Raw genomic sequence first — 24,625 nt, 5'->3', positions numbered from 1 at the left:
GAGGGGCCGGCCAGCCCCGGCTCTGCTGGGCCCGCAGGGCGGAGGCAGGGGCGGGCCGCCGGGCCCCTGGCAGGAAGCGCGCCCAGCCCGGGCTCCCCACCCCTTCCCGCCGCATCTCCTCCAGCCTCGGTCAGCTCGCGCGGCCTGGCCCGGGCCCTCGCCCGCCGAAACTGCACCCTGCGCCTTCCTAGTGTTTAGCCCCTGCGTGGCCTCCTTCTGGACCCTCTGGGATTCGTCCACCAGCACGACCAACACAGCTTCTGTTCGTAGCCGACCCACCCCACCTGGGACCTTGGAGCAAGTTCCAGGGTCAGCCGTCCCCTCATAGAACTCCCTCTCCAGAGAGTGGGACCGGAGGGGTGGGCTGCAGGCAGCCTCTCTGTCTGTGCCTGGAGAGTGGACTCGGTAGGCGGGAAGGTCTCAGCCCAGGGAGCCGCTGTGTAGGGAAGCCTTCCTTACCAGCCCATAAACTTGGGTGAGCCCAGCATTAGGAGTTGTTGAGACGACCGTGTGGGCCGGAGGTGGGAGAATACAAGTAGCCCGGGGCAGGGGAAATTAATGAATCACTGGCTAGCTGGCCTCTTCAAGGCTGTGGAAGGAAAAAGGGGAAGTGAAGCCAGCTGTGGCTGAATGTGGAAGGCCAAATGGAGCAGTTTGGTTTATTCTGGAAGCAGAGGAGAAACCAAAGAGTTTTGAGGAGGCTACAATCAGACCTGTGTTAGTAAATACCTACATATTACTGACCACCTACCACGTGCAAGACGGGGTTAATTGCTGGTGGCACATCAATGAACAAGGCAGATGCTGTCCCCAGATGGGGTTTACTGTCTAGCCAAATCACTTCACATTGGCAGCCAGTGAGAGAGGGTGCTGGGGGGGACCAGGTGACAGACCACCCTCACCCAAGAAGGTCTGGAAACTGACAGGCTTGGAAAAATAGACACTGGAGGTTTCCCCGAGACAGCTGGTCTCACTCTGTACACTTAGTTGTCTTTATCTGGCTCCCTGCACCTCCCCACGCCATACACTCACCAACTAACTAGACAGAACCACTGGGTTGAGCACTAGGTTTCAGTAAAATGAAATCTGTATCTCCAGCAGCTCCTGGAACAGTGCTGATAACTGCACACGGTGATCCAGTAACTGTGCACAGGACTGTATGATGTACATGTGGAATTCAGAGGAGGTGGCAGTTTCGGACAAACAATGTGTTCATCAGTGGTGGAATGTAGCTTTGTGGAGGGGCTTCCTCGGTGCTGCAGCTGGTAAAGAACCTCCTGCCAATGCAGGAGATTCAGGTTCGATCCTGGGTTAGGAAAGATCTCCTGGAGAAGGAAATGGCAACCCACTCCAGTATTCCTGCCTGGAAAATCCCATGCACAGAGAAGCCTGGTGGGCTACAGTCCATGGGGTCGCAAGAGGCAGACACTTAGCCACTAAACAACAAGCTATGTGAAAGTTTAGTCTTAGAGTTAAGAGGTCAGAGCCAAAGTACAGTTCTGATCCAGCCCACGGGTACCTACGACTACCTACCCTTGAAAGGAAATGGCAAAAGAATTCAAAAGGCTCAGACTCATTAGCATTGTACCTGAAGGCTGACCTGATCTGGTCCTCAGCCTCCCCCCATTCTCTTGGCCACACCCTATGCTTTAACTGTTCCCCAAGGATATCAGCATCTTTCATATACCCCCACACCTCCAAGCCCTGTCTCCTAACTCAAGATAAAAGCAGCTTTTCCAGGCAATAAAACAGTCCCTCCCTTTGCTTTCACAATCTCACTGCAATTCAATTATATGCATACCCCCTCACTGTAAGTTTTTTTCAGCAAGGACCAATATTTTAGTTGTCTCTGTACCTCTAGTATCTGACCAATGTTGGACTCAGCTGCTCCTTCACAGTGTTTGCAGAGTATTAGGGTGAATGAGAAATGTGAGAAGGGGAAGAGAAGTTAAGGGACCCCGAGTCAAGTGGGGAAGACAGTAAGAATTCAAAAGCTTTTCTACTTGCCTTGGGATGGCAGTATCTGTTGAGTCAATAAATATTTATTGTGTTAGGTATACTTCAGTAGCCCTGGGGGTCACACCTAACTCCAAAGACCTGATTTTAAATCTCCAGTTAGTACTTATATGACTTAATGTAAGTGCCTGAACCTCCAATAGCACCTGTCTCATAGGATTGTGAAGATTAAAGGAGATGACCCAGGTAAAGTACTCAGCACTGTTTCTACCTTGATATTTCATAGCCAAGGGGTGAAGCAAGAAGGTATGTGCTTGTATGTCGATTAATGAGCATTCGTTCAACAAATACTTCCTAAATAAACTGCAAAGCACTGTTTGGAGAGCACTATTGAGAGGTTTGGACTAAGTGTCCATCTAGAGACAAACAAAGCAGACTGTTATAAGTGATGAAACAGTTCCTGAGGTTAAATATGGTAGAGATATATGTGTGGGTGCTGTGCTCAATTCTATCCAACTCTTTCCGACCCCAGGGACTGTCACTCGCCAGCCTCCTCTGTCCATGGAACTTTCTAGATAAAAAAACTGGAGTGGGCTGCCCTTTCCCACTCCAGGGGATCTCCCCAACCCAGTAGTGAAACCCACATCTCTCACTTCTCTTGCCTTGGCAGGAGGATTCTTTACCACTGTGCCACCTGGAAGAGATAGAGATCTTCAACTATCCATTAGTCAACTGGACCACGGTGGTATTAATAAATGACCACAGCAGCCCTCAGTAAAGGCCCACTGACTACATGAACATGCCCAAAGACTCACTTCCTTCAGTTCCAGTCCTAGTCCTAGGAGAAAGCACCTTCAAATATCTGATATAGACCACCAAACCAAGTCCTACCAAATGCCATCTCCAAGGCACTGGGGTTCCTGAAAAAATATTCACAGTCTAGAGAAGAAGACAGATAGATAAATTAACTGTTACAATAGCAAGTGGTGAGTTAAACTGAGAGGGCTAAGAGAGCAGCAAGGGAGTGGGGGGGGGGGCACCTTACCCCAAGCTGGGGGTTAGTTCTTGAAGGCTTCACAGAAATGACACCAAAGCTGAGTATTAAAGAAGGCAGGGAAACATTTTCAGGCGGACGGAAGCATGTGTGTGAAGGCATGCAAGCAGGAGATACGGCTGGTGTGGGGAGTTCTGGGGAGTCTCCAGTCCAGAGGGCATGTGGGTAAGGGGGGAACGTTGGCAGGAGTCAGTCATGAAGAGCTCTGTATGACCTGGTACGAGGTCTGGATTAAGCTGTTTATCTTTTTTAGCCCTGGCTGCACACCAGAATCACCTGGTGAGTTTTTAAAATATCAGTGCCTGACTCTCACCTCCAGATTGATTCTAAAGGTTTTGATTTTGATTTTTCACATATATGCCTTTACTGTGAGCAGCAGGTAGGACACTTCCAGCAACAGCAGAAACAATAACCAAAAATTAATTTACCAAAGGAAGGATTCAGTAAGGACCCTTGGTTGGAACCCTTGGGAGCTCAGACATAGACACTGACCCAGAGCAGCAGGCAGAGGACTCGAAAGTCAATGAAGAGTGAGGCCTCCAATGAGATGAGGAGCTCTTTGTAGATATCCCAAGTGTACTTGGTGGAGGTGACCTTATAAACAAAGAACCAGGAGGTGAAGAACATGTCAACGGCCAACAGTACCACAGTCACATGGGGAAAGATAGCTGGGTTCACTGGACTGGTATATCTACTCAGGGCCTCAAGCTCCATTTTGCTGGGCTCAGGGTAATCCACTGCTCCCCTAAGGGTTGTTTTTAATGGGAAGAGGCTTAAGCGTGTTTATGTGCTGTGTGGAAGACAATGAGATACAGCACACACAGGGCAGGGGTGGGGGGCACAGTTTAGACTTTGGCTCAGGAAAACACCTTATAGGCTGAAATATACAGAAAAGAAGGGTAAGTTTGTCAATGGACGGGAAGGAAATGGGACCATTTAGAATCTGCAGGGAAGCTGGGTGGAAGGTCTTGGAGGTAAGATGGTCCATGGAACACTACCTACACTGGGGGCAGGCTGATAAACTGGAGAAACTGAAAAAGTCCAGGAAGTCATTCTTGATAAGGATAAAGGCCAGATGTGTGTGTGGGCAGGGAAGAATACCAAGTCCAACAGCTGAAACTCCCCCTGAAATTCATGGAGCCTTCCTGACCAAAGGGAAGTGAGGTGACTACTTCCCCTGGGCCCCACCCTCTCTGACTCACACCTCACTCACATGGGTCTTTCTCCATCGTCCCTCCCCAGAAGATAAACGACTGATTTACCTTCTCCAGGGTTCAGTCTGAAAACCACCATCTGTATGAACTGAACTCTAACAACTCTATTTCCATGATTATGTGGTTTTATGTGTTTCTGGAAAAAAAAAAAATCTGAAGGGAAATGGGATCAAAGAAGCAGGGGGAAAAAATGGGAAAAGGTATTATCAGTATGTGCCTGCAAGGGAGCCAGTGGAGCAGTGGAGGGAACAGTGTGGAGGCGACAGGCGAACTGGCTGAGAACAGGTACTGAGGGTCAGAGGCTGAGAGGCAACAGGAGCGGCAGGTAGAAATGGAAGCAGCCTCCTGGGGCTATGTCGAGCTTCTCCCTTCCCCACCTATAAAGGACAAAGGGCACTTTCTAACTGTATCCGCACAGAGGAGTTGAGGGGAGGGCTGTGTCCGTGAGGACAGAGGAGTGAAGATGAGGGGAAGGTCTTGTCGGTTAATGATTCTGCATGTCCATGGGCCTCACTCAGCTCGCTGGTATCCTCTGCCTAAGGTTGGGACCTTGGCTGAAGGAAGGACATCCAGCCAGCAGAAGAGAGAGGCTGCATGCAAACACTCATCATACCATCTGAACTGTGGGGCTGCCTGAACCCTTGAGAGGTCAGGGGGACAAGGCCTGATCTGTTGTACGTAGCCAGTGCCAACACCCTATGAGTATTGTTTAGTGTTCACTGAACTGAGGTTAAAAAAAAAAAAATTCAGTTTGGGGGAAAGGGCTGTGATAAAATGTGCTGGAAGAGTTCTGGAGAGAGAAAAGGGAAGGCTTCTGGTGAGGTGACAAACCAGGGGAGGTTATCAAGATGGAACAAAGAGAGTTAGCAAGATCTGGAAGATGTGGGAGAAAGGCCAAAAGGGGGAAAGAGAAAATGCAACACTTTCTCTGGCAAGCATGGGGCCAGCTGCTTCCCGCGTGCCCTTACGGTTCGGTCCTGTGAGGTAAGTGCTGTGATCATTGCTTAACAGATGGGGAAAGAATGGAACCAGAACGGGTGAAGGATTTTTTCTCAAGGTGACACAGCAAGTGAGGTGGAAGTAACATAGATGATTCAAGCTGAGGAAAAAGCATGGACAAAGGGTGGCTGGAGGGAAGACTAGGACAGGAGCAGGAACTGCAAGTGATTCTATTTGGCTACAGGATCCAGTGAATGAAAGGCCTTCATATGCTGGAAGGTTAAAAATAGGTTGGCCCCAAATCATAAAGTGTTTTGAATGAAAGAAGGAGGAGTTTTGTTTGTACTGAGACGTCCCTGGAGATTTGTAAGGGGTTGGTATGATCCCCATTGTTATTTACAAAGAAAAACCTGATAACAGCGAGATTATCAAGAGGAAGGCAGAGGAAGGGAGGCCAGGTGGGAGACCAGCTCAGAGGCACAGGTGAGACACAGTGAGGGCCTAACCTAGAGCAACGGAGCAAGAAGGAAGATGAGGGGATGGGACCAGAACTGATAGCCAGACTGGCAAGCTGGATAACACCGTGGAGCAGGATGGAGGAAGTGAATGCAGTTTGGGATATTCTGAGTTTGAGGAAAGATGGCCCCTTCCACAGGCAATCTGAAACACAGTACTATAAGTTTAGGAGAAAGGATGGGGTTGGGTCATGGGTGGGGGGAAGGTGGTGGTGGTGCGGGGGACAATATCTGCAAATTGTCTGCAGAGATAAAACCACACACAGTAGACTGTTGTAGCTTTAAGTCTGGTTGCATTTAGATCCTTTCCCATCCCCCTGCTTTCATTTCCTTTATGGAATTTCTGCCCAACCCCACTGGTGTTCTCTCCATTTCCCTCAGTGCTCCTAATGGCGCAGAATCCAAGCAACAAGAGAGTTCTTCCATGAGATGAGCTATATGTAGTAGAGAGGAGAAATGCAGAGACAGAGCCCAAACCCAGACAACACCGAGCCCCTGACCTGCCTGGAGCCAGTCACCCTCCAACTCCCCATCTGTATAACCCAAATCCATTGGGTCTTTTTTTTCAGTTAAGCTAGTTTAATTGTAATATGTTATAATCAAAATAGTCTAATATGCTATGTGATAAAGACGAGATTGCTCAGGAGAGAGTAAGGGATTGCTCAGGGGAAGGAGAACAGTATTGGCATTTCAGTGCTGACTATATGCCTGGCGGGCCTTGTATGCCCTTCTAAGAAGCTTGGACTTTATCCTATAGTAAAGTAAGAGCTACTTAAGTTGAATTTTAAATATGCTAAGTAGAAGGTACCTTTCACTGAGCATATTATGGGATTATAGCACTGATTTAGGAGGTGGAAATCGAGGGTCTTGGAACTAAAGTAATCTGCCTAAGGTCACATAATGGATAAGTGTCCAGTTCAGTTCAGTCGCTCAGTCGTGTCCAACTCTTTGTGACCCCATGAACCGCAGCACGCCAGGCCTCCCTGTCCATCACCAACCCCCAGAGTTTACCCAAACTCATGTCCATTGAGTTGGTGATGCCATCCAACCATCTCATCCTATCATCACCTTCTCCTCCTGCCTTCAATCTTTCCCAGCATCAGGGTCTTTTCAAATGAGTCAGCTCTTCCCATCAGGTGGCCCAAGTATTGGAGTTCAAGCTTCAACATCAGTCCTTCCAATGAACACTCAGAACTGATCTCCTTTAGGATGGATTGGTTGGATCTCCTTGCAGTCCAAGGGACTCTCAAGAGTCTTCTCCAACACCACAGTTCAAAAGCATCAATTCTTCAGCACTCAGCTTTCTTTATGGTCCAACTCTCACATCCATACATGACTACTGGAAAAAACCACAGCCCTGACTAGACGGACCTTAGTTGGCAAAGTAACGTCTCTGCTTTTTAATATGCTGTCTAGGTTGGTCATAACTTTCCTTCCAAGGAGTAAGTGTCTTTTAATTTCATGGCTGCAGTCACCATCTCCAGGTCAGGTATAATTTAAGAATGGTCAACTGTAAAAGGGAGGAAGTGATAAAGACTTCACAGGAGGAGGTGCTATTGGGAGGACGAATTGTTCACTAGGTGAACAGGAGGTTGGAGCAAGAGAAAGAGAGGGCAGACACACCAGGGAGAGGGCAAAGCACGTTTAAGGCCTGGAGGTGTGAGGCAGCCCCTGGTCCGCAGGTACTGGCTACAGCTTAGAGGACAGTGACAAGAACCATGGAGCTGCCGTGGCAAAACAAGGCCTAAAGGACTGGTGGTGACTGTGAAGGGAAGAGAGCAAGCACAGAGCTCTGGTGTGTGATAGCCAGTGGGTCACACAGCCACTGGTGACGACCCGAGTCTGGACGGAGTGAGCGGGGACGGAGGACACATCCCAGGTGCACAGGGAGACCTCTGAGTGGTGAAGGGCCCCCTTCAGATGAGATGTGGGCAGACTGGAATTGAGTCCCCAGATGGTGTGGACAGCAAACAGATAGAGCTTAGAAGGGGTGAAAAGGAACACTGCCAGGGAGGAAGCCTGTCATATGGCCTCAACTCAAAATCACAGTTTAGGAGACCAAACTGGGCTTTAATAGAAGACTGTAGGTGACAACTAAGTGGGAGAAAGAAAGTTCACACAACTAGATGTGGAAATGACTCGTTACACTAGGCAAGTCAATGCAGAAATGCTCCAGTGTCTGCTCTGCACACAGGGGGGGATTAAATGTGCATGGAGAGTCTCTCCTAGTGTGAACGTAGCTGTGAGCACAGATGAGCTACAGAGGGAGGAAGAGTTACCTCCGCACAGAGGGACTGGTCAATGATTGACTGAAGCAACAATTGCTGACAGCAGACTTTCAGACACTACCCTGAGGATAGTTAATATTTACTGAGCTTCTACTATTGTCAGGCACACTATCCTAAGCGCTTCGTATGTATCAATATATTTAAACTTCACAGAAGCCTTGCGAAATAGCCACTAGTATTATCATCCCTAGAAATAAGGAATCTGAGGCAGAGAGAGGGAAAGTAACTCACTGAAGGCCACACAGCTAGTAGGTGGCACAGCTAGAATTTGAACCTAAAGGAAATCAACCCTGAGTATTCATTGGAAGGACTGATGCTGAAGCTGAAGCTCCAACACTTTGGCCAGCTGATGTGAAGAGCCAATTCATTGGAAAAGACCCTGATTCTGGGAAAGATTGACAGCAGGAAGAAGGGGGCGGTAGAAGATGAGATGGTTAGATAGCATCACTAACTCAATGGACATGAATTTGAGCAAACTCCAGGAGATATTGAAGGACACAGAAGCCTGGCATGCTGCAGTCCATGGGGTTGCAAAGAGTCAGACACGACTGAGCAACTGGACAACAATCTGGCACTAGAAAATGCTCTTTTAACCAAAATGCTAGACTATACTCTCTTTCCAAGGTCAACCAAATAATAACAGTAATAGCAGCAGCTACCACTTACAGTGTTTATAATGGGCCAGATGCCATGTATGCCAGGCATGCACATTTCTTGCCAAAGAAACTATAGCTCTCAGATAGGATAATTGGATTCAAACTTTGACAGTGCAGGGTGCTTGAACTTGGGGGGCAATAAAGAACAGCAGGAGCTAGAATAAGTTTGTACAAGGTACAAATGTAGAGCATAAAAGAGCAGGTCATTGACCGCACCTAGTGGGAATGGCACTGGGCTGTGGACAGACAGGTTTCTTGGAAAGCTTCAGAGTGTGACCTGTGAGCTGAATTTTGAAAGACAATTGGATATTCATCACAGAATGATGGGACAAAATGTTCTGTGCAGAGGGAAAAGTGGGAATAAAGGAATGGGAGGCCAAAGAGAATTACACTCAGGAAACATCAAGCAATTTGTACAATGTGGGAACAGAGTGGGCAGTAGGACAGTATAGAAATTAAGTCAGGAGAAGTCAGGGAGCTAGATCACAAAAAACTCGACTTGCTTTTCCAGGAAATTTGCGCTGTTTTTCAAACTTGTCCACTGAAATAAAAAAAAAAAAAAAGAATAAATATCCCCAGAGAATTTAGTGACTTAGTATGAAATCCTTCGGACTAGTAGGAGTTTTCCAAAGTCTACTTACTCTTTACTGCATGCCTGATAATTCTGCATTTTGTTTAAGTTACTTACCCTTGAGTAAAATGGGCAGTCTAGGATGAGCTTTACCTTGTAACTTTCAGTATGCCCAGCACACTGCCCCTACCAACCTGCCCAGAATAGACCCCAGCTTGAGAACCATAGGAAGGAAACTATCAAAAGGACTTTAATCAAGGGAATAATGTGATCAGATCTGCAGAAATCTATCTGGCAGCCACATGGAAGATGAGTTGGAGTGGGCAAGCCTGGATGCAGGGCGTCCAAACATCACTTTTAAGGTGAGGCTCCAGGCCCCCTTCTCTTCCTGCTCTCCATCTTTCCCAGAATCAGGGTCTTTTCCAATGAATTGGCTCTTCACATCAGCTGGCCATCCAGGATGGATGGATCCTGGGGAGGCAGAACTGACAGGATTTTTATCTGACTGAGTGTGCAAGTGTTTAGGACAGTTTCCATAGACCTGGCTTAGGTCACACCTAGGATACTAGAAAAGAAACAGGTTTGGAGGGAAAGATGATTGGACTGGCACATTCAGAACCTGAGGTACCTGTGGATCATAGGGGCAGAAATACCCAATAGGCATCTGCATGTCAGCAAAGAGGTCTGGGCTATCTGATAAAACTTGTTTGAATTATGTACATAAAAGTGGTGGTCACAGAGACAGCAGGTAGAATAAGAAAAGCAGGTTAATGACAGAGTCGTGGAGAATAACATTTAAGAAGCAGGCAGAGGGACAGAAGGCCAAAAGCTGCAGAGAAGGGAAGGTCAGAGAAGTGGGAGCCAGTAAAGGAAAAAAGGTGGAAAAGCAACGGCCAGCCCTGTTTAAAACCATGGAGATAAGTAAGAGACACAAAGACTGAAAAAAGTCTGGATTTAGCTATCAGGTCAACAGTAATCGGAGACAGGCTAGTTCCTGAGGAAGACTGGAAGTGGGGCTAAAGAGTGAGTGTGGGGCGTGAAGGAAGATGGTGATGGTAGGCTCCGTATTTCAAGAGCATGGCCGAGAGTCAAGTGAGTGGTGATGTGGGCTCAAGGATTAACACGGAAGGATACTAACCAGGGTCGTGAAAATGGGTGCAGCCCAGAGAAATGAGTACAAAACAAGGATGGTCTACACGTGGGCTGTGGGTCAGGGAAGATTAATTATCAAAATGACCATAAAGGAGGGAAATTTGGGTGACAGCAGGGAAGGGAGTGAAATGGCAGAGGAAACACAGGAAGGGGAACAGCCCCTGGTGCCTTGGATTCGATTCCATGGGGAAGGTTATCATCATGTGGAAAAGTATAATTTGCTGCCTTTAGGGGGTATGGAGTCTCTTGCCCAGAGAGAAGGAGATGCCTGAGTGGGAAGGTGACTTCTGGCATTCAATGTATTTATCTCTGTTGTAACTTTTACTAAAGAACTAGTGAAAGTTAGGAAACAATTTTAGGGAAGTGGTCTAGAGGGAGGTCTGTATTTTAAGCTGCAGGTGACAGGGAAATTTAGGAACAGTTTGGAGGAGTTCAAGGGATTGGCAGGCCAGTCTAAGAAAAACTTTGCCTATCATAACATAGTCATGCAATAAGGAAAATGAAAAATGCCTGGGGATATACAGGCTTCAGAATATTGTCAGAGACTTGAAAGCTAGGAAGGATCACTGGGAGCACCCAGGTGAGAAAATGGAGGCCCAGGGAACTCAGGGGCCTTGTCCATTGTGTACTTGGGGGAAGATGATATTTTGAGAGCATGTGAACTGATCAAGAGGTGACAACAGACAGCCAGAACCTGCCTCAATAGAAAATAAGAGACAGAAGTTAAAGGGAAGACAGGAAATTTGTCCCGTAGGACAAAATACATCTTGAAGCAATGACTGGAATTTCAGTTAGAAAGCCTCACCTGCAGGGTGGCAAACTCTTTCCAAATGTTAGCCCCTGTGTGTTCAAGGCTGTCAGGCCAGAGCCACACTGAGCCTCCATAGGTTGGTACAGTGAACCCTCCAGACTGAATCACAAAGGGACCACAGCCCCCAGCCCTGCTCCTGGCCCATTGCTAAACTTCAATAGGCCAGCCCCCACAACCTGGAACAGATGGGAGAAAATGTACATCCCTTGGCGGTTTCTCTAGACAGTAATTAGGAGCTGATCTAGCGTGGGCCTTTGGAAGGATTCCGCCCCCGTCCTGCCTGGTGCTGGGATCAGCTCACACGGCTCCTGTGTCCACAAGGCACAGAGAATACATTGTCCATAAGGAGGATTATTCTGTACAAGAAGTTCAGACAAAGGGAGAGGTTGTTCCCAGCTGCCTGGGGGAGGTGAGAAGGGGGTGGGAAAGGGACTGGCCTTGCACTAGGGCATTCCTGCAGAGATCAGCTTCTTCCCTTCAACAGCAGGACAGGAGGTGGGCACTCTATCGGCTCCAGTTCAGTCCAAACACCAGGACTGATTGTGGAGTTTGAAGGAGCACTTAGCTAAAACCTATCTACCTTGACTGTTTCCCAAGAAAGTGCAAGGTCAAGTTAAATGACTAACTAGGTAGGGCAGCAATAGACACCAGCAGAGGAAGAAAACAGGGTGACTTGGGCAACGTGCAAAAGAGAGGTTCAGCAATGACAGAGTCCCAGTCTCAGGGCAGAGCTGGAGAGGGGCAGTCCTAGCAATGGGTGTCATGCAAATACTGATGTAGTAAGCTTCCACCTTCAACAGGATGACCTCTGCGCTGTAGTTAAGTTTCACAGCTGCTGCTTCTTTCGCCATCCCAGACGCACACCTGGGAGACAATGGCCTAATCTCATTTTCCCCGGGTCCCCAAGAGTAGAAGAAAGCACAGGCCCCAGGCAAAACAGAGCCATTAGAAACTGGACAACACTACCAGAGGGAAGCAAGAGTGCCATCTTTTTATCTTAAATCTGAGCAAGGGAGCAGCAGGTCAATGTCCTCTTCTCGAAACTCTATATTATCATCTCTATTCCCTCCTTTGGGGATGAGTGTGTTAGGGATGGGAGATACTCTCCATTGAGGCACTTGCTGGGCTGTATGAGCCCCTAAGTTGGTGATGCTGCTAGGTTTGTACACTCCAGAGGATCTGGGGTTGGAAGGTTGGGAATGAGAGCATGTCCTCTAAGAGTGAATATAGATGTAAAGACAGTTTGCTTAAGGGCATGAGATAGAAGTGGGGTCCCGAGTATGCTCCTCTTGGGACATACTGGAAGGCACTTCCACTGGGGAGGACTGAACTGGAGGGCACTTCCACTCTGGGAGGACAAGGAATCCATTTCAAATAGTACTTTGGGGATGACATTGCTATTAGTCTGAGACAACAAAGACACTTGGGGTTGGTTTCAACAGGTTTAAAACGTTTTCAAGAAACTTTCAACAGGAAGAATCTTTGGGTGGAATAAAGGAGAGTGGTCACCAAGATACTCCAGGGGTTTTGGAGACGCACACCTTGAATTCTATCCAATGTGACAGTGAGCTCGGATATTTCCAGTGCAGAGGGAAGAGAAGAGAAGGACGAGTGAGTGGGCTGCCAGACGGGTAAGGCAGCCCTGCTGTAGCGGGGAGAACGTCTGACGCTGCCTCAGAGCTGACGGCAGGACTCGCCTTGCTCTGTGTGCTGTGATCAGTGAGCTGTGTGGATACATGTCTGGTCGTGATGGAACTGAAATGGATGTGACATCTGTGACTACTTTTCCAGTCCTTTGCTGCCACAGCCTGGCAGAGTCCTGCCTGGCACTGAACAAATATCGAAGTACTAATGTGTGACAGAAGAGAACAGAAAAAAGGCAGCTGGGAAGAATGAGCATGCCCTCTTATTACCTCTCAAGACATTTAGATCAAACCTACAGATAAGAGGAAAAAAACAAAAAACCTAAGAAAACTTTTTATTGGAGAACAAACAAGAATTGCCTTGGGACTTGGTGGTCCAGTGGTTAAGACTTTGGGCTCCCATTGTAAGGGGTCTGGGTTTGATCCCTGGTTGGGGAACTAGATCCCATATGCTGCAATTAAGAGTTCACCTGTCGCAACCAAAAATCCTGCATGCTGCAACTAAGACCCAGCACAGCCAAATAAATAAGTAAAATTTTTAAAAATATTGCCTTGCAGCAACCCTCAAAGTCTCTGACATGTAGTCTCCAATCCCCACATAGCTATCTCAATTTACCTGCTGTCAGATAACCCTGACACAGGGGTCATCAACTTAAATAACTTTATTCAGAGCAATCCTTTGGTCCTCTTCTGCTGACTCAACTCCTGCCCTTGCTTGCAAAGGAGAGCCAAGAAAGGCAGCTTAAGCTGGTGACCCAAGCCCACTCTCCTCTCCAGCTTTATAGAAGCAGGCAAAAGTGCTGGCAGCTGCCACCTCCCACCATCCACTTGACCCTTATTGGAACTACCAGCTCAGTGGACTGGAGAAAAGTCATGCTAACTGAGCCCAGGAACCAGGCACACTTTGAGGATGACTCAACCATAAGGAGAGACAGTGTGAGGTGCAATTCCCCTCTCCCTCCAAAATACGGGGGGGAGAAAAACGTCTGGAGAACAAGGGACATTTTCACGTGCTCACAAAACCCTTTTTCATGTAGTCCTGCCTGGCAGAGCCACTTCCTGAGGAAGCCTCCACCTACTGGGACTTCCACATCTTCCCTCATGTGCCCAGGGTGGGGTAAAGGATGGGGGACTCTGACTAGTTCCCAGATGAGAGCTGAACTGGCTTCTGACAGGATGGAGAGCAGAGCAGGCCCAGGCTTCTCCAGAGTTGTAAGTGGATGGTCTGTCTCGGCCCGGAGGCCTCATCACCTGCATCTGGAGAGATGGCCAGGCTGGAATCTGGGAAGCAAGGCCTGCGGAGGCAGCGGGCCTCTGAGGACAGAAGCTGTCACCGGCTCTGGCGGCACAAAATAAGCACAGGCTTTCAAACAAAGCTGAGCGGTCCACGATCTTGTGTCCATCAGCTCACCACAGACATGAAGCAGTCTCAGATCAGGGCAAGTTCTGGATCGAAAACCGAGGAGAGGGCAGTGAGAAGTGGCTGAAGAAACTCTCATTTATTGGATACTCATTATTTCATAGATTGTGCTAAGTGTTTTACATCGTTTTCCCATTTTAATCCTCACAACAACCCTATGAGGTAGGTATTATCATCATTTATAAACCAAAAAACAGGCTCAGAAAAAGCAGGTCACTTGCCCAAGGTCACACAGCTAGTTGGCAGTGGAGATGGGATCTGTCTGCGGCTGAAAGCCTGTGTTCTTTTCATTGTACCCATCCACATCAGCTTTGGGCAAAAGGCAGTTTCACTTCCCAACTCTGAAAAGAGCACCTGGGAGTGGAGGTTGCCACCCGCACTCACCGCTGGTAGGGATGCATGGAAGCCGACTTGATGTTGGTTTTTATCCCACTTGGCATTTTCCCTAAAAAGAACATGAAGAAAGACACCTGAAGCACAGTCAGATATTCATCATAAATCAGAAGTGTTGTCTCCCAGGTTCCCTTCTGTCACCTCCTCCATCAGCTCAGAATCTGTGGCATCTGACCTTGGGTGACAAGGATCAGAGGTACGGCTCCCGGCTCAGCCCTCTACCTGAAGGTGGTCAGGAGGAGGAATAGTGGGAAGGGCTGGAACATATCCCTGCAGGCTCCTGCTCCTCCCCTAATGGAAAAAGAGAGCTTGTCCCTTTGTCTAGACAGCTTGGAAGAAAATACGTCTTCCAGCTGCTTATATCCGAACTCCTCAGACTGTTCTTATCATTACTAAGAGTGAGCAGAAGAGACAGGATACAGAGCAAGGAATACGCATAGCACTGGAAAACCTGCCTGCTTGTCAATTCCCAACACATCTACCCAGTGATCCTAATACTTAGTGTGAGACACTGACAACACACCTACCCAAAGTTAAAGGGGGACAGAAGGGTAGCTAAGGGCAACTTTAGTCAAAGTTCTTTCTCATTGTCTGGTGCCTATTAACAGAGTCTCAAATGAGGCTTTCACTCTCAAGAGTTTTTTTTCTGGGTCACAGTCCAAGGGAGAAAAGGAGAATGTCTCCAGTTCTGGGGATGGGGTGAGGGGGAAGTGTGGCAGATAACCCAGTTTATTTTCATATCCCTGCTCCAGGTCTGTCACCAAGCCAATCCTTGTCACCTTACCTGGCTGACCTGCTTGGGCCATCTGCACCCCACTGAGCATTGGCTGCTGCTGACTTGGAGCTCCTGCCATCTGCACCTGCTGTAATCCTGAGGCTCCTGCGAGGACTGTTCCAGCTCCCGGCTGGCCTGGCTGGCTAGGACCACTGCTGCCTGAAGGCCTCCAGTTAGACAGCCCCTTTCCAAAGGCAACAGCTGCCACTAAGGCATTGGTGTCTGCTGGATTAAAGGTCTGCTTGTTCGGCCGGAGACCTGAAGGGCAAGGGAAGTGGAGACCCTAAGGTATGCCTCTGGCCCTGGACTGCATCTAGCACCAGGAAGACCAGTATGAGTGCCAGGGCTTGGAGTTCTGACTTCGGTAGCATCCAGACTTCCTGGAAACCCAGAGGAAGAGCCAGAGGACCCCCATGACTATCTCGGAATTCTCCCTTCTCCCTTTGCGCCTTTCTCCACCTGCCCCAGAGCTGGCCTGAAATATAGAAGGCCAAAAGAACAGATGCATACCCTTGGCTAAACAGCACATCCCTGCATCCTCATTTCACCACTACCAACACCACCCTTCCTATTTCGGTGATCTTATCCCTCTTTCCCCCACCACTTTTCCACCAATCCCTCCATACCTCCACTCTCTGATTCTCGTTCCTCTTTGTTGATTTTCTCCAGAAGGTTTGAGCACATTTTGTTCAAGCTCTGGATCTGTTTCTGTAACACATGTAAGTTTGTGCAGAAATTAGGGCAAGCAAGAAATGATTACAGGAATGTTTCTTCCTTGAGCTATTCCAGGGGCAAGGGAGGCATAACCACTGCCATACCCTACAATAGAGGAGTGGGAATACTCAGCCTCTCCAGGTAAAACTCGGGGGTGTGGGGCAGCAGGGCAGTGACTCAGTCCAACCTGTGCTGCATCAGCACCAATGCGAGCAGCATCCGTGGTCAGCTGCTTCTCTTGCTCTTCAACCTCAGGGTCAGGCTTGGTTCTCAGATGGTCAGGGACCACCTCATGGCTGAAAACAGGTACCCGTCCTTCAGTCTGCCTCTGTAACACACAGATTTTATTGATCCTACTGTGCACTCCAAGAAGATTCAATTCTGGCCTGATATACACATAGTTCCTTTCACAGGCAAACAGTGCATTTTCAGGGAAAACACAACCTAAGACTAATAATATCTGGCTTCCTAAAACACCATCCCTCTCAATCCATCCTTCAGTTCTATCTACTCACCCCTATCTCTACCAGATCTAAGGATAAACCCCTCTCTGCCACATTTTAACCAAAGATTGAAACAGGAAAGGTTACAAAAAAACACACTCTTTGCTTGAGACAGGTGTTGGAGGAAAGAGGAAAAAAGGTCTTTATCTTGGTGCAGGAAGCCTCAGGTTAATTTAGCACTCTTTGGGAGTGGTTCTCCCAACTCCAGAAGGACAACAAGCAAGGCCTCCAAAATGTAGCCCCCACTTATTGCCACACACTACTGTATATTCAAAATTTCTAGAATAGAAACCAACCACTGTGCTGTCAGTCCTCATTTAAGAACTTTGTTTCCTAAGCTGCATCCCTCTCCTCTTACCATGAGATCTTCATCTCGGTCTGGGGACAACACCAGAGGGATGATGACTTGGTTGCGGAACAGTGGTGTCTTTTCATGCTTCAAGACCTTGTTCAAAGTGTTCAGCTGTCCAGAAAGCAAGGCAAAGCTGTCCAGGACAGATGGCCTGGTGGTGGTAAGAAGACGTCAGAATGTTCCTGGTAAAGGAGCCTCAAAGGGGTCCCTCAGACTAGGAATAAACAGACTCACCCCCAAAAGACTCACAGCCCTATGCTGGCCTGGGCAGGAACTAGACTGGCTCACAGGGATTATGGGGTTAAGAAAGAGGGATACACTTTGAGTTCCTGACACAGAGAAAAAAAGACAGGTCATTATAGCAGTCCCACTTATCCTAAGTTTCACTTTCTGAGGTTTCATCTACCCGTGGTCAATAAATAATAAACGACAAATCCAGAAAATAAACAATCCATGTTTTTAAATTGGGAGGTGTTCTGAGGAACATGACGAAATCTTGCTTCATCCCACTCTGTCCCATCCGGGATGTTAATCATGCCTTTGTCCAGCATATCCATGCTGTATACACTACCCACACAAGTAGTATCGAAAAAAAACCCACAGTATATACAGAATAGGATTCAGTACTAGATTATGGGGGACTACTATATTTGAATGGGGTGAAGACAATGGCAAAATAGGAACGATGGCTACACTATTATCACTAGAACTTCAGAAACTGGGTAAAAGATCCCCTTCCAGATCCAAACTTTCTGAGTAGATTGGACCTAAAAGACTTGGCAACACCCGTGGCAAGAAATCCAGTATTAATACTGTGGTGGAAGGACCCACTGCAGGAGGACCTCATTCCGGAGAAGTCAAACAGGGAGAATGAAAAGCTAGAAAGAACCTGGGTTGAGAAATTGGGCATTTCACTACTTCCCTTACAACTGGGGCCTAAGGCCAACTTCAGTGTTAAATGTTAGGAAACCCAGCTCTTTCTAAATCAAAAGATGTTCACAAAGTGATAAATGCTGGAGATACCCTATCCAGCAAGTGGTCTAGTCCCCACCCACGGAGCCCTCCCCAGCTTGCCCTGGCAACTCTTACCAGGTCAGCCGGTCATACTCGTTCTCCAGCTTGTAAATGAAACTCCCCAGTGAGTTCTTCAGATCAGCCACTTGACTCAGCAGTGCATCTAATGATGCCTCAAGCTGTTTTTCCTCCCTCTGAGCCAATAGGAATGGGTTGGTTACTCAGATGAGTGTAAGGATGATGCATACAGAGGATGGCCAAAAAGCCAGGGTGACAGTGTGCAACACCAGTACAGTGACACAGAATCTCACTGGCACAGGGAGAGTCAGGTTGTTTACCATCTTTGGTATTAGGATCACAGACAGCATCAACTCTTAGACCTTTAAACCCATTCATCTGACCTCAATTCCTCCTATCTACTGATTGCTTCCTCTCGTTGCTTTTAATCCAGGCGTGATTGTTTCTCTATATTAGGCTTGGTTTTTCTCTGTTCTCCCTCATTGGACTATTTTCACCAGACGTAATGCCTGGGATTTATTATGTTTGGGACACCTCAGCAGCATACATCTTCTGTTCTAGAACCTGCCTTGTGAACCTGGCTGTTCTTGGCAATGACATAATCTCTGGAAAACCTACCTACACAGGAAGGCTCCTCTGAATACTGCCACGGCTGCCACCCCCACCTTCCTCTTCCCTCAGCATTTGCTGTTTCAACCTCTTCCTTGCTGAATTAATCTGCACTCACTTTATTGCTGTGCCAATATTCCTGTGCCCGTCTCGCAAGCTTAGTCAACCTATAAATATGTACTGACAACTACCCGTGTGTAACAAACAGTGACAAATGAAAAACAAAACAACAAAACCGCACATGCACCCAAGCACTAGGCAAACTATATTAAAAGCTGAGGGGTCTCCATAGCATTTCCTTTACGTCTACGATCTCCAGTTTTATCTCATTTCATCCTTAACTACTAGGGCACAGACTAGGAAGAATGAAGCAAAACTGCAAAACCCCGAAAGTGCAGGACAGGAGCTGGGTTCCACCCACGGCCTCAGATTATTTAGTCTGGCTTCTGGCCACCACGGTCCCACAATTCCTTCCACCCTCGGGCTTCTCTCCAACTACAGATTCTCTCTTCTGTCGACATCCAACAGCCTAGGCCGGGGCCTGAGCCCGAGCCCAGTCCACCTCTTTCTTGAGCCATCTTCCTTGGACTGCCCCTTCCCAAATTACAACTTGATCCTTTTCCACACCCTAGCAAGACAGTGCTTCCTTCTCCGTCCCAACTTAACCGCAGTTTCTGTCTCCCGTCAGCCGGGCTCCACCCCCATCCCTCTCCAGAGGTCCTCGCACCCATCGCGCGTCCCCTTATCTCACAGTCGCGAGCTCGACCCCGTTCTCTCAGCCCCAACTCCTCACTCTCTCCTCGGCCAGCCCACTTTCGGTCTCGTTACCCGAAACTAGCTAGCGGTCATTAGCAACAAACCGGTCCTCACCTGCATTGCCGCGGTGGGTGCGGTGTCAATCACTTCCTCTTCCGGTTCCCAAGTCAGCCAATTAGAAAGCGCAGAACTCGACCCTCCCACTCACTTCCGGCCCCACCAGTCGCGAGACCTCCGGGTCAGGGGTCAGGAGCGGAGCGTCGTCTCTGGCCCGGGCCGGCGCGGGAGGGCTGTGTGATGGCCTCGGAGCGCCCGGAGCCGGAGGTGAGGGGCGGGCGGGCGCAGCGCTGGGCCTGGAGATCCGAGGGGGAGGGTCCGGCGGCCAGGTGCGGCCGTGGCCTCCTCCGGGTCTGGGGGCCGCCTGGCCATCCCGAAGGCCCAACAATAGCATCTCCTCACCCCTACTTTCCTCGGGGTGGGGGGCTAGAGGAGGAACTGGTGGCTCAGTTTTGTTTGCCGAGATTTAATCCACGACTCTCAACTCTAGGGCTCTTGGGTTCTTTGACCTCGTAATGGCGTTCAGAAAATCTGTATTTTGATTTTCTGTTGCAGGTTCAGTGGGCAGGTTTGCCGGTTGCTGCATCTTTCAAATATTATTGGAACGCCATAAACAGCATAAATTAATTAGGTTCTAGCGCTCATGCTATTGGAGAGCAGTTTAGATTTCATGAAAAAACGTTGGATTCAAAGTGAAACCTCGTTCTAGTATCGGCGCTGCCCTGTAGCTGTCTGTGCAACTTCTGGCAAGCCTTGACTTCCCGGATCCTGTTTCCTTCTTCTTAAAATACCTACCTTCTGGTCTATTGTGAGGATCACACGTTTTAAATCGGAAAATGCAAATGAAGCATCCTTTAAATACTAAGGACCATGCAAGGAACTTTTGTATACATTGTGTGGTTCAGACTTGTGCAAGGAAGGTGACAATAGCCATTTTCATTTACAGACAAACTAAAAATCGAGAGAAGTGAAGTACCTTACCCAAGTGCTACTCTCAGCTGGGGAGTAGCAGAGTTTTGGAATTAGGGTGTAAAATGTCAGCTTTGGAAAGAAAACATCACTAGGAGAGGTGCCCAGTGTTACAGGAGAACATGTGAGTGGATGGAAAGGGTGAGAGGTGTATAATCATGCATTGAGTCCTTACCTATTGAATGCTTACTGTGTGCCAGAGACCATCTTAGCAATATCAAAGATTACTCTCAACCCTATGAAGTAGACACTGTTATCCCCATTTTTCAGTTGAGGAAACTGAGGCACAGAGATATTAAGAGTAACAAAGTTGCACAGCTAGTAAGTGGCAGAGCTAGGACTCCAAAACAAATGGTCCCTTGTAGATCTTGTGTTCTTAGCCATAATGTTTACAATGCAAAAAGAAAGTAGCCACAGGATGGTAAATCTCCAGTGTTAGGATTTGATGTAATGAGACCCAAGATTAAATACAATTGTAGGAAACTACCCTATTAAAAAGGATCAGATGTGCCCACAGGGCTGGTGGAGTAGCCTATGCATCAGAAATACCATTACTGAGGAATACTCAAGGAATTTGGAGCATGTTTTGTGAATTAAAATGAGAAGACATGGAGGGATGTTGTGAAATAGAACAGACCTTTCATGCATATAGACTAAAACAGCATTATCCAATAGAAACCCAATGCAAACCATATGTGCCAGTTTTCTAGTAGCCGCTTAAAAGAGATTTTAAAAAAATAGGTAAAATTAATTTATAATAATACATTTTCTTTAACCCCATATTTCCAAAATAGTGTCATTTCAACATGTAATGAATATTAAAAATTATGAGATATTTAACATTCTTCTTTTGTACCAAGTCTTTAAAATCCAGAGTGTATTTTACACTTAGGCATATGTCACTTTGGGCTAGCAATATCTCAAGTGCTTAGTAGCCACAGATGGTAATGGCTACCATACTGAGCAGTGCAAATCTAAAATAACTTGAATCAACACACATTCCTGGCAGTCTCACTCAGCCACAAGTTCATTTGTTAAATTCTTGATTTGCATTTGTGAAAATCTTACCCCAGAAGGTAAAGGGAGTGAAGAGTCCTGCCCCTTGGCAGAAAAGTGACTGTTAGAGGTTATTATAATCCCAAGAAGAAAGATTGGACCTAGTCAGATTTAAGAAGTCATCATTCCTCAGATACTTAAATGATGTGTGCTGTTATGGACTTGGAATTGTGCTATGTATCAGGGTGGATAGGGAGCAGTGTAAGACACTCCCTATTTTAATGGTGTGAACAAACATTGAATTATAATAAGTGCCTCAAAGGAAAAGTACAGAGCGAGTGAGTGTTTAACAAGGGTTCTTAACCTAATTGTTAAGTGAAGGGGATGGATCCTAAAGCCTTCTCAGAGGAATGACATTCAAGCATGGAGGAGTGGGGGGTGGCAGTGAGGAGAGGCGGAATACATTGCAGGCAAAGGGAAATTGACAATCCAGAGGGAAGGAGAAGCTGTGAGCCTTCAGAGAACTTAGAGGAAGCAGCAGCTCATGTGGGCTCGGTGACAGTGAGAATAGCTAACATGAGTGCTTCCTGAGTTATCATCTAATACTTGGGAAATCCCCATGAAATAGGCACAGTTATTATCCCTCTTTCACAGGTGAGAAAACTCAGGCACAGAGAATTTAAGTAACTTCACCAAGGCCTTATTCTAATAAGCAGTGGAACCAGTGTGTGATCTTAGGCACTCAGACTCGGGGAGGTGGATGAGAGATAAGACTGGTGAAGAAGATTCAGGTTGAAGCCATGCTTGAGGTTCAGGGCTTTGGCATATGTACAGTGGTTCAAGGGCAGGTGAAAACTCTTTCGTGGGACTCTGTTAACAGAAAACAGCACAGGGGTTGGAAAAGGCTTCAAGAATAATTTGTACCTTAACCACCAAGGGACAGGGGCAACAAACAAAAAGCAAATTAATGAGATGAACATTGTTTCCTTCATCCTGGCATACATAGTATGCAGCATATGCCTCATGTCTTATTCAGCTTGCTATGAATGGTATGTAGGCCTCAGTTAATGTTCCAGAGAATGATAGGCTTTCTCTATCATTGTCTTATCTCCTGGTTAATTGCCACAACATCCTTCTGAAGTAGACATTCTTATTCACATATTAGAGATGAAACTGAGGCCTGGAAAAACTGACTTGTCCAAGCTCAGTTGGATACCAAGTAGTAGAGCATATTTGAATCCAGGTCTCTGCCTTCAAAACCCTGCTGTCTCTTTGCCAGACAACTCCAGTGTACTTCAAACTCAGGAGGATTCAGTATCAGGGATTAAATCTCCACGTAAGTGTCAGTGCTCTGAGAACACAGCTAACTCGGGAATTCTCAACCAGTGCAGTGGAAGAGTGACTTGGGGGAGCTCATCAAGTGTAGACTCCGGAGCCCTCTCAACTCTTAATTCAGTTGGTCTCAGGTTTCTGCAGTTTAACAAGCACCTCAGGTGGTTCTGATGCCACTGGGTCCTTGGATCACACTTGGAAAAATACCACTCTAGCTGCCTGAATTAATTCTTGAGTCTTGGTTTCGATAAATTGCATCTTGAATATGAAGAAACCTTAGAGCTGATGTTTGTGAAAATGTAGTTGTTGACTTTGAAGGATACATACAAGGGGGAATGTTGTGAGAAGGCTCGAGTTAGGAGATGTTCCTGGTTTCAGGAGTGTGGATTCTGTAAGAACCCATTGATGAACTAGACTTCAGTTTGGCCTTGAAGAGTTAGTCCGTCATTCAGAATAACCTTTGAGACAAGGTGGAGAAATAGAAGCTACACAGTAGTGGAATTAAGCAGCCTACTAACAAATAGTCCGAAGAAAGTCTTCTAATAGGACAGTGCTTGTCTGTACTCTCCATCTGGTGTATCCCCCTTTCCCTCCTCACTTAGTCAACTCTGCTCAACCTTCAGGGTCACTTTCTCTTAAGACCCACCTCTGAGTCAGGTTACTTTGTTACATGCTCTCATAAAACCACATTCTTATCCTTAGGCACAGCTAGTTTGTATTAATATAATAATTAGAGTGATTATCTGATTGTTTTTTTTTCATTATACGGTATTCTATGAGAGCAGAGAATGCCAGTTTTTGCTTTCCATCATATCCTTAGGACCTAGCCCTGTGTTGGCACATAGCAAACTCTCTGTAAATTTGTTGAGTGACAAATGAATGCATACTCACCTTACCTTTGTCCTCTTTGGACTTGGATGAGGACTTGATGGCATTGTGATTGAATCAACAGGGAAATTAAGCTGTAAAGAGATTTACTAGAAGAAAAAACAGCAGCCTAAGCTTCACAATAGAATAATAGGCTGGGTTTATCCAATGTAATAGGACGAATTGAATAATTGTATGTGTCCAAAAAAAGCCAGCTGCATTAGGACAGAATGGGGGATGTGTCTAAGTAGCAGAAGCGAGAAAGTCATAAAGATTTCTCGGGTCAACAGCATGGTAAAGCTTTCCCCAAAGTAAATAGACTGTGGGATACTCTGAATCTGTGACCTCACCTGGGTCTTATACTCCATTCTGGCTTCCACATTTTAAGTTGAAAAGTAGACCAGCCAGAGTTCGTTCATGGGCTTGTGATCTAAGATATAAAACAGGGAACTGAAACCATGCTGTTAGAGATACACTTAAGGAACCTGAAGATGTTTATTGTGGAGCAGCAAAGACTCAGAACCATCATCAGTTATCTGATAGATTCTCCTTTGGCAGAGGGTCAGATTTTCCCTCTGTGGCCTCAGGAGGTAAAATCCAAAGTAAGTTACATATTTTCAAGAGAGCAGATTTCAAGAGCAGGTCAGTGTAATATCAAGAAGACAGATTCTGGCTCAGTGTGAAGAAATTTCTAATTCTGCCAACTAAGTGAGGGTGAGCACAAAAAGCTGAAGTGAATGGCTGTGCAGGCCTTCCTCCAGACTCAAAGCAGCAGCCCCTTGTTACTATTGATACATGCATTTATGTGGCATTTTTAACTTTTCAATGTGCTTTCACCCATCATTGGGGTAGGTGGTGATATTTTATAGAGGAGGAAACTAAAGGTCAAGGCCAGAGTCTCAGCTGTCACATCACATTTTCTTTCTGTAATACTGTCATTCTATCTAAAGCAAATCTATTAAGAGTCTACACCAGAACCACCCTCCCGCCTCTTCCAGAACTGTAGAGAAGATAATATCAGTAAAGAACAAACTAGTGGGGGCGGGGGTGG

General features: G+C 47.0%; 3 protein-coding genes across 7 annotated transcripts in view; 1 reads left to right on the top strand and 2 right to left on the bottom strand.

The window, feature by feature from the left end:
• Positions 1 to 121: 121 nt before the first annotated feature.
• Positions 122 to 6,703, bottom strand: LOC122437101 (transmembrane protein 258-like). The gene has a single exon (XM_043461633.1). The coding sequence runs from the start codon at positions 3,722 to 3,724 to the stop codon at positions 3,485 to 3,487; it is 240 nt and encodes a 79-aa protein (XP_043317568.1). The 5' UTR covers positions 3,725 to 6,703; the 3' UTR covers positions 122 to 3,484.
• A 1,775-nt stretch (positions 6,704 to 8,478) lies between these two features.
• Positions 8,479 to 19,543, bottom strand: MED8 (mediator complex subunit 8). 4 transcript variants are annotated; one of them, XM_043461623.1, is made up of 8 exons: positions 19,468 to 19,543; positions 18,046 to 18,164; positions 16,963 to 17,107; positions 16,289 to 16,429; positions 16,014 to 16,095; positions 15,397 to 15,645; positions 14,604 to 14,664; positions 8,479 to 9,163 (listed from the first exon to the last, which is right to left on the bottom strand). In XM_043461623.1, exons 1-8 carry the CDS (start codon positions 19,471 to 19,473, stop codon positions 9,151 to 9,153), a joined length of 816 nt encoding a protein of 271 aa, XP_043317558.1. In that variant the 5' UTR covers positions 19,474 to 19,543; the 3' UTR covers positions 8,479 to 9,150. The 4 variants fall into 4 exon arrangements, with proteins under 4 accessions (XP_043317558.1, XP_043317557.1, XP_043317560.1 ...); XM_043461622.1 differs by lacking the exon at positions 8,479 to 9,163 and adding an exon at positions 13,121 to 14,245; XM_043461625.1 differs by lacking the exons at positions 8,479 to 9,163; positions 15,397 to 15,645 and adding an exon at positions 13,121 to 14,245.
• Positions 19,544 to 19,573: 30 nt separating this feature from the next.
• The window catches only part of SZT2 (SZT2 subunit of KICSTOR complex), a 52,311-nt gene continuing 47,259 nt past the window's right edge, over positions 19,574 to 24,625 (top strand). For both annotated transcript variants that reach the window (XR_006268177.1, XM_043461617.1), the window contains exon 1: positions 19,574 to 19,677. Coding sequence is in view for 1 of the 2 variants with exons in the window: in XM_043461617.1 (XP_043317552.1) it covers positions 19,651 to 19,677 (27 nt within the window). In the remaining variant the exon portion in view is untranslated. The remainder of the gene's footprint in view (positions 19,678 to 24,625) is intronic.

Source organism: Cervus canadensis, chromosome 2 (genome assembly GCF_019320065.1).
Source record: "Cervus canadensis isolate Bull #8, Minnesota chromosome 2, ASM1932006v1, whole genome shotgun sequence".
NCBI lineage: Eukaryota > Metazoa > Chordata > Mammalia > Artiodactyla > Cervidae > Cervus > Cervus canadensis.
The sequence above is the reverse complement of the archived record's forward strand: the minus strand, read 5'-3'. Positions and strand labels throughout refer to the sequence as shown.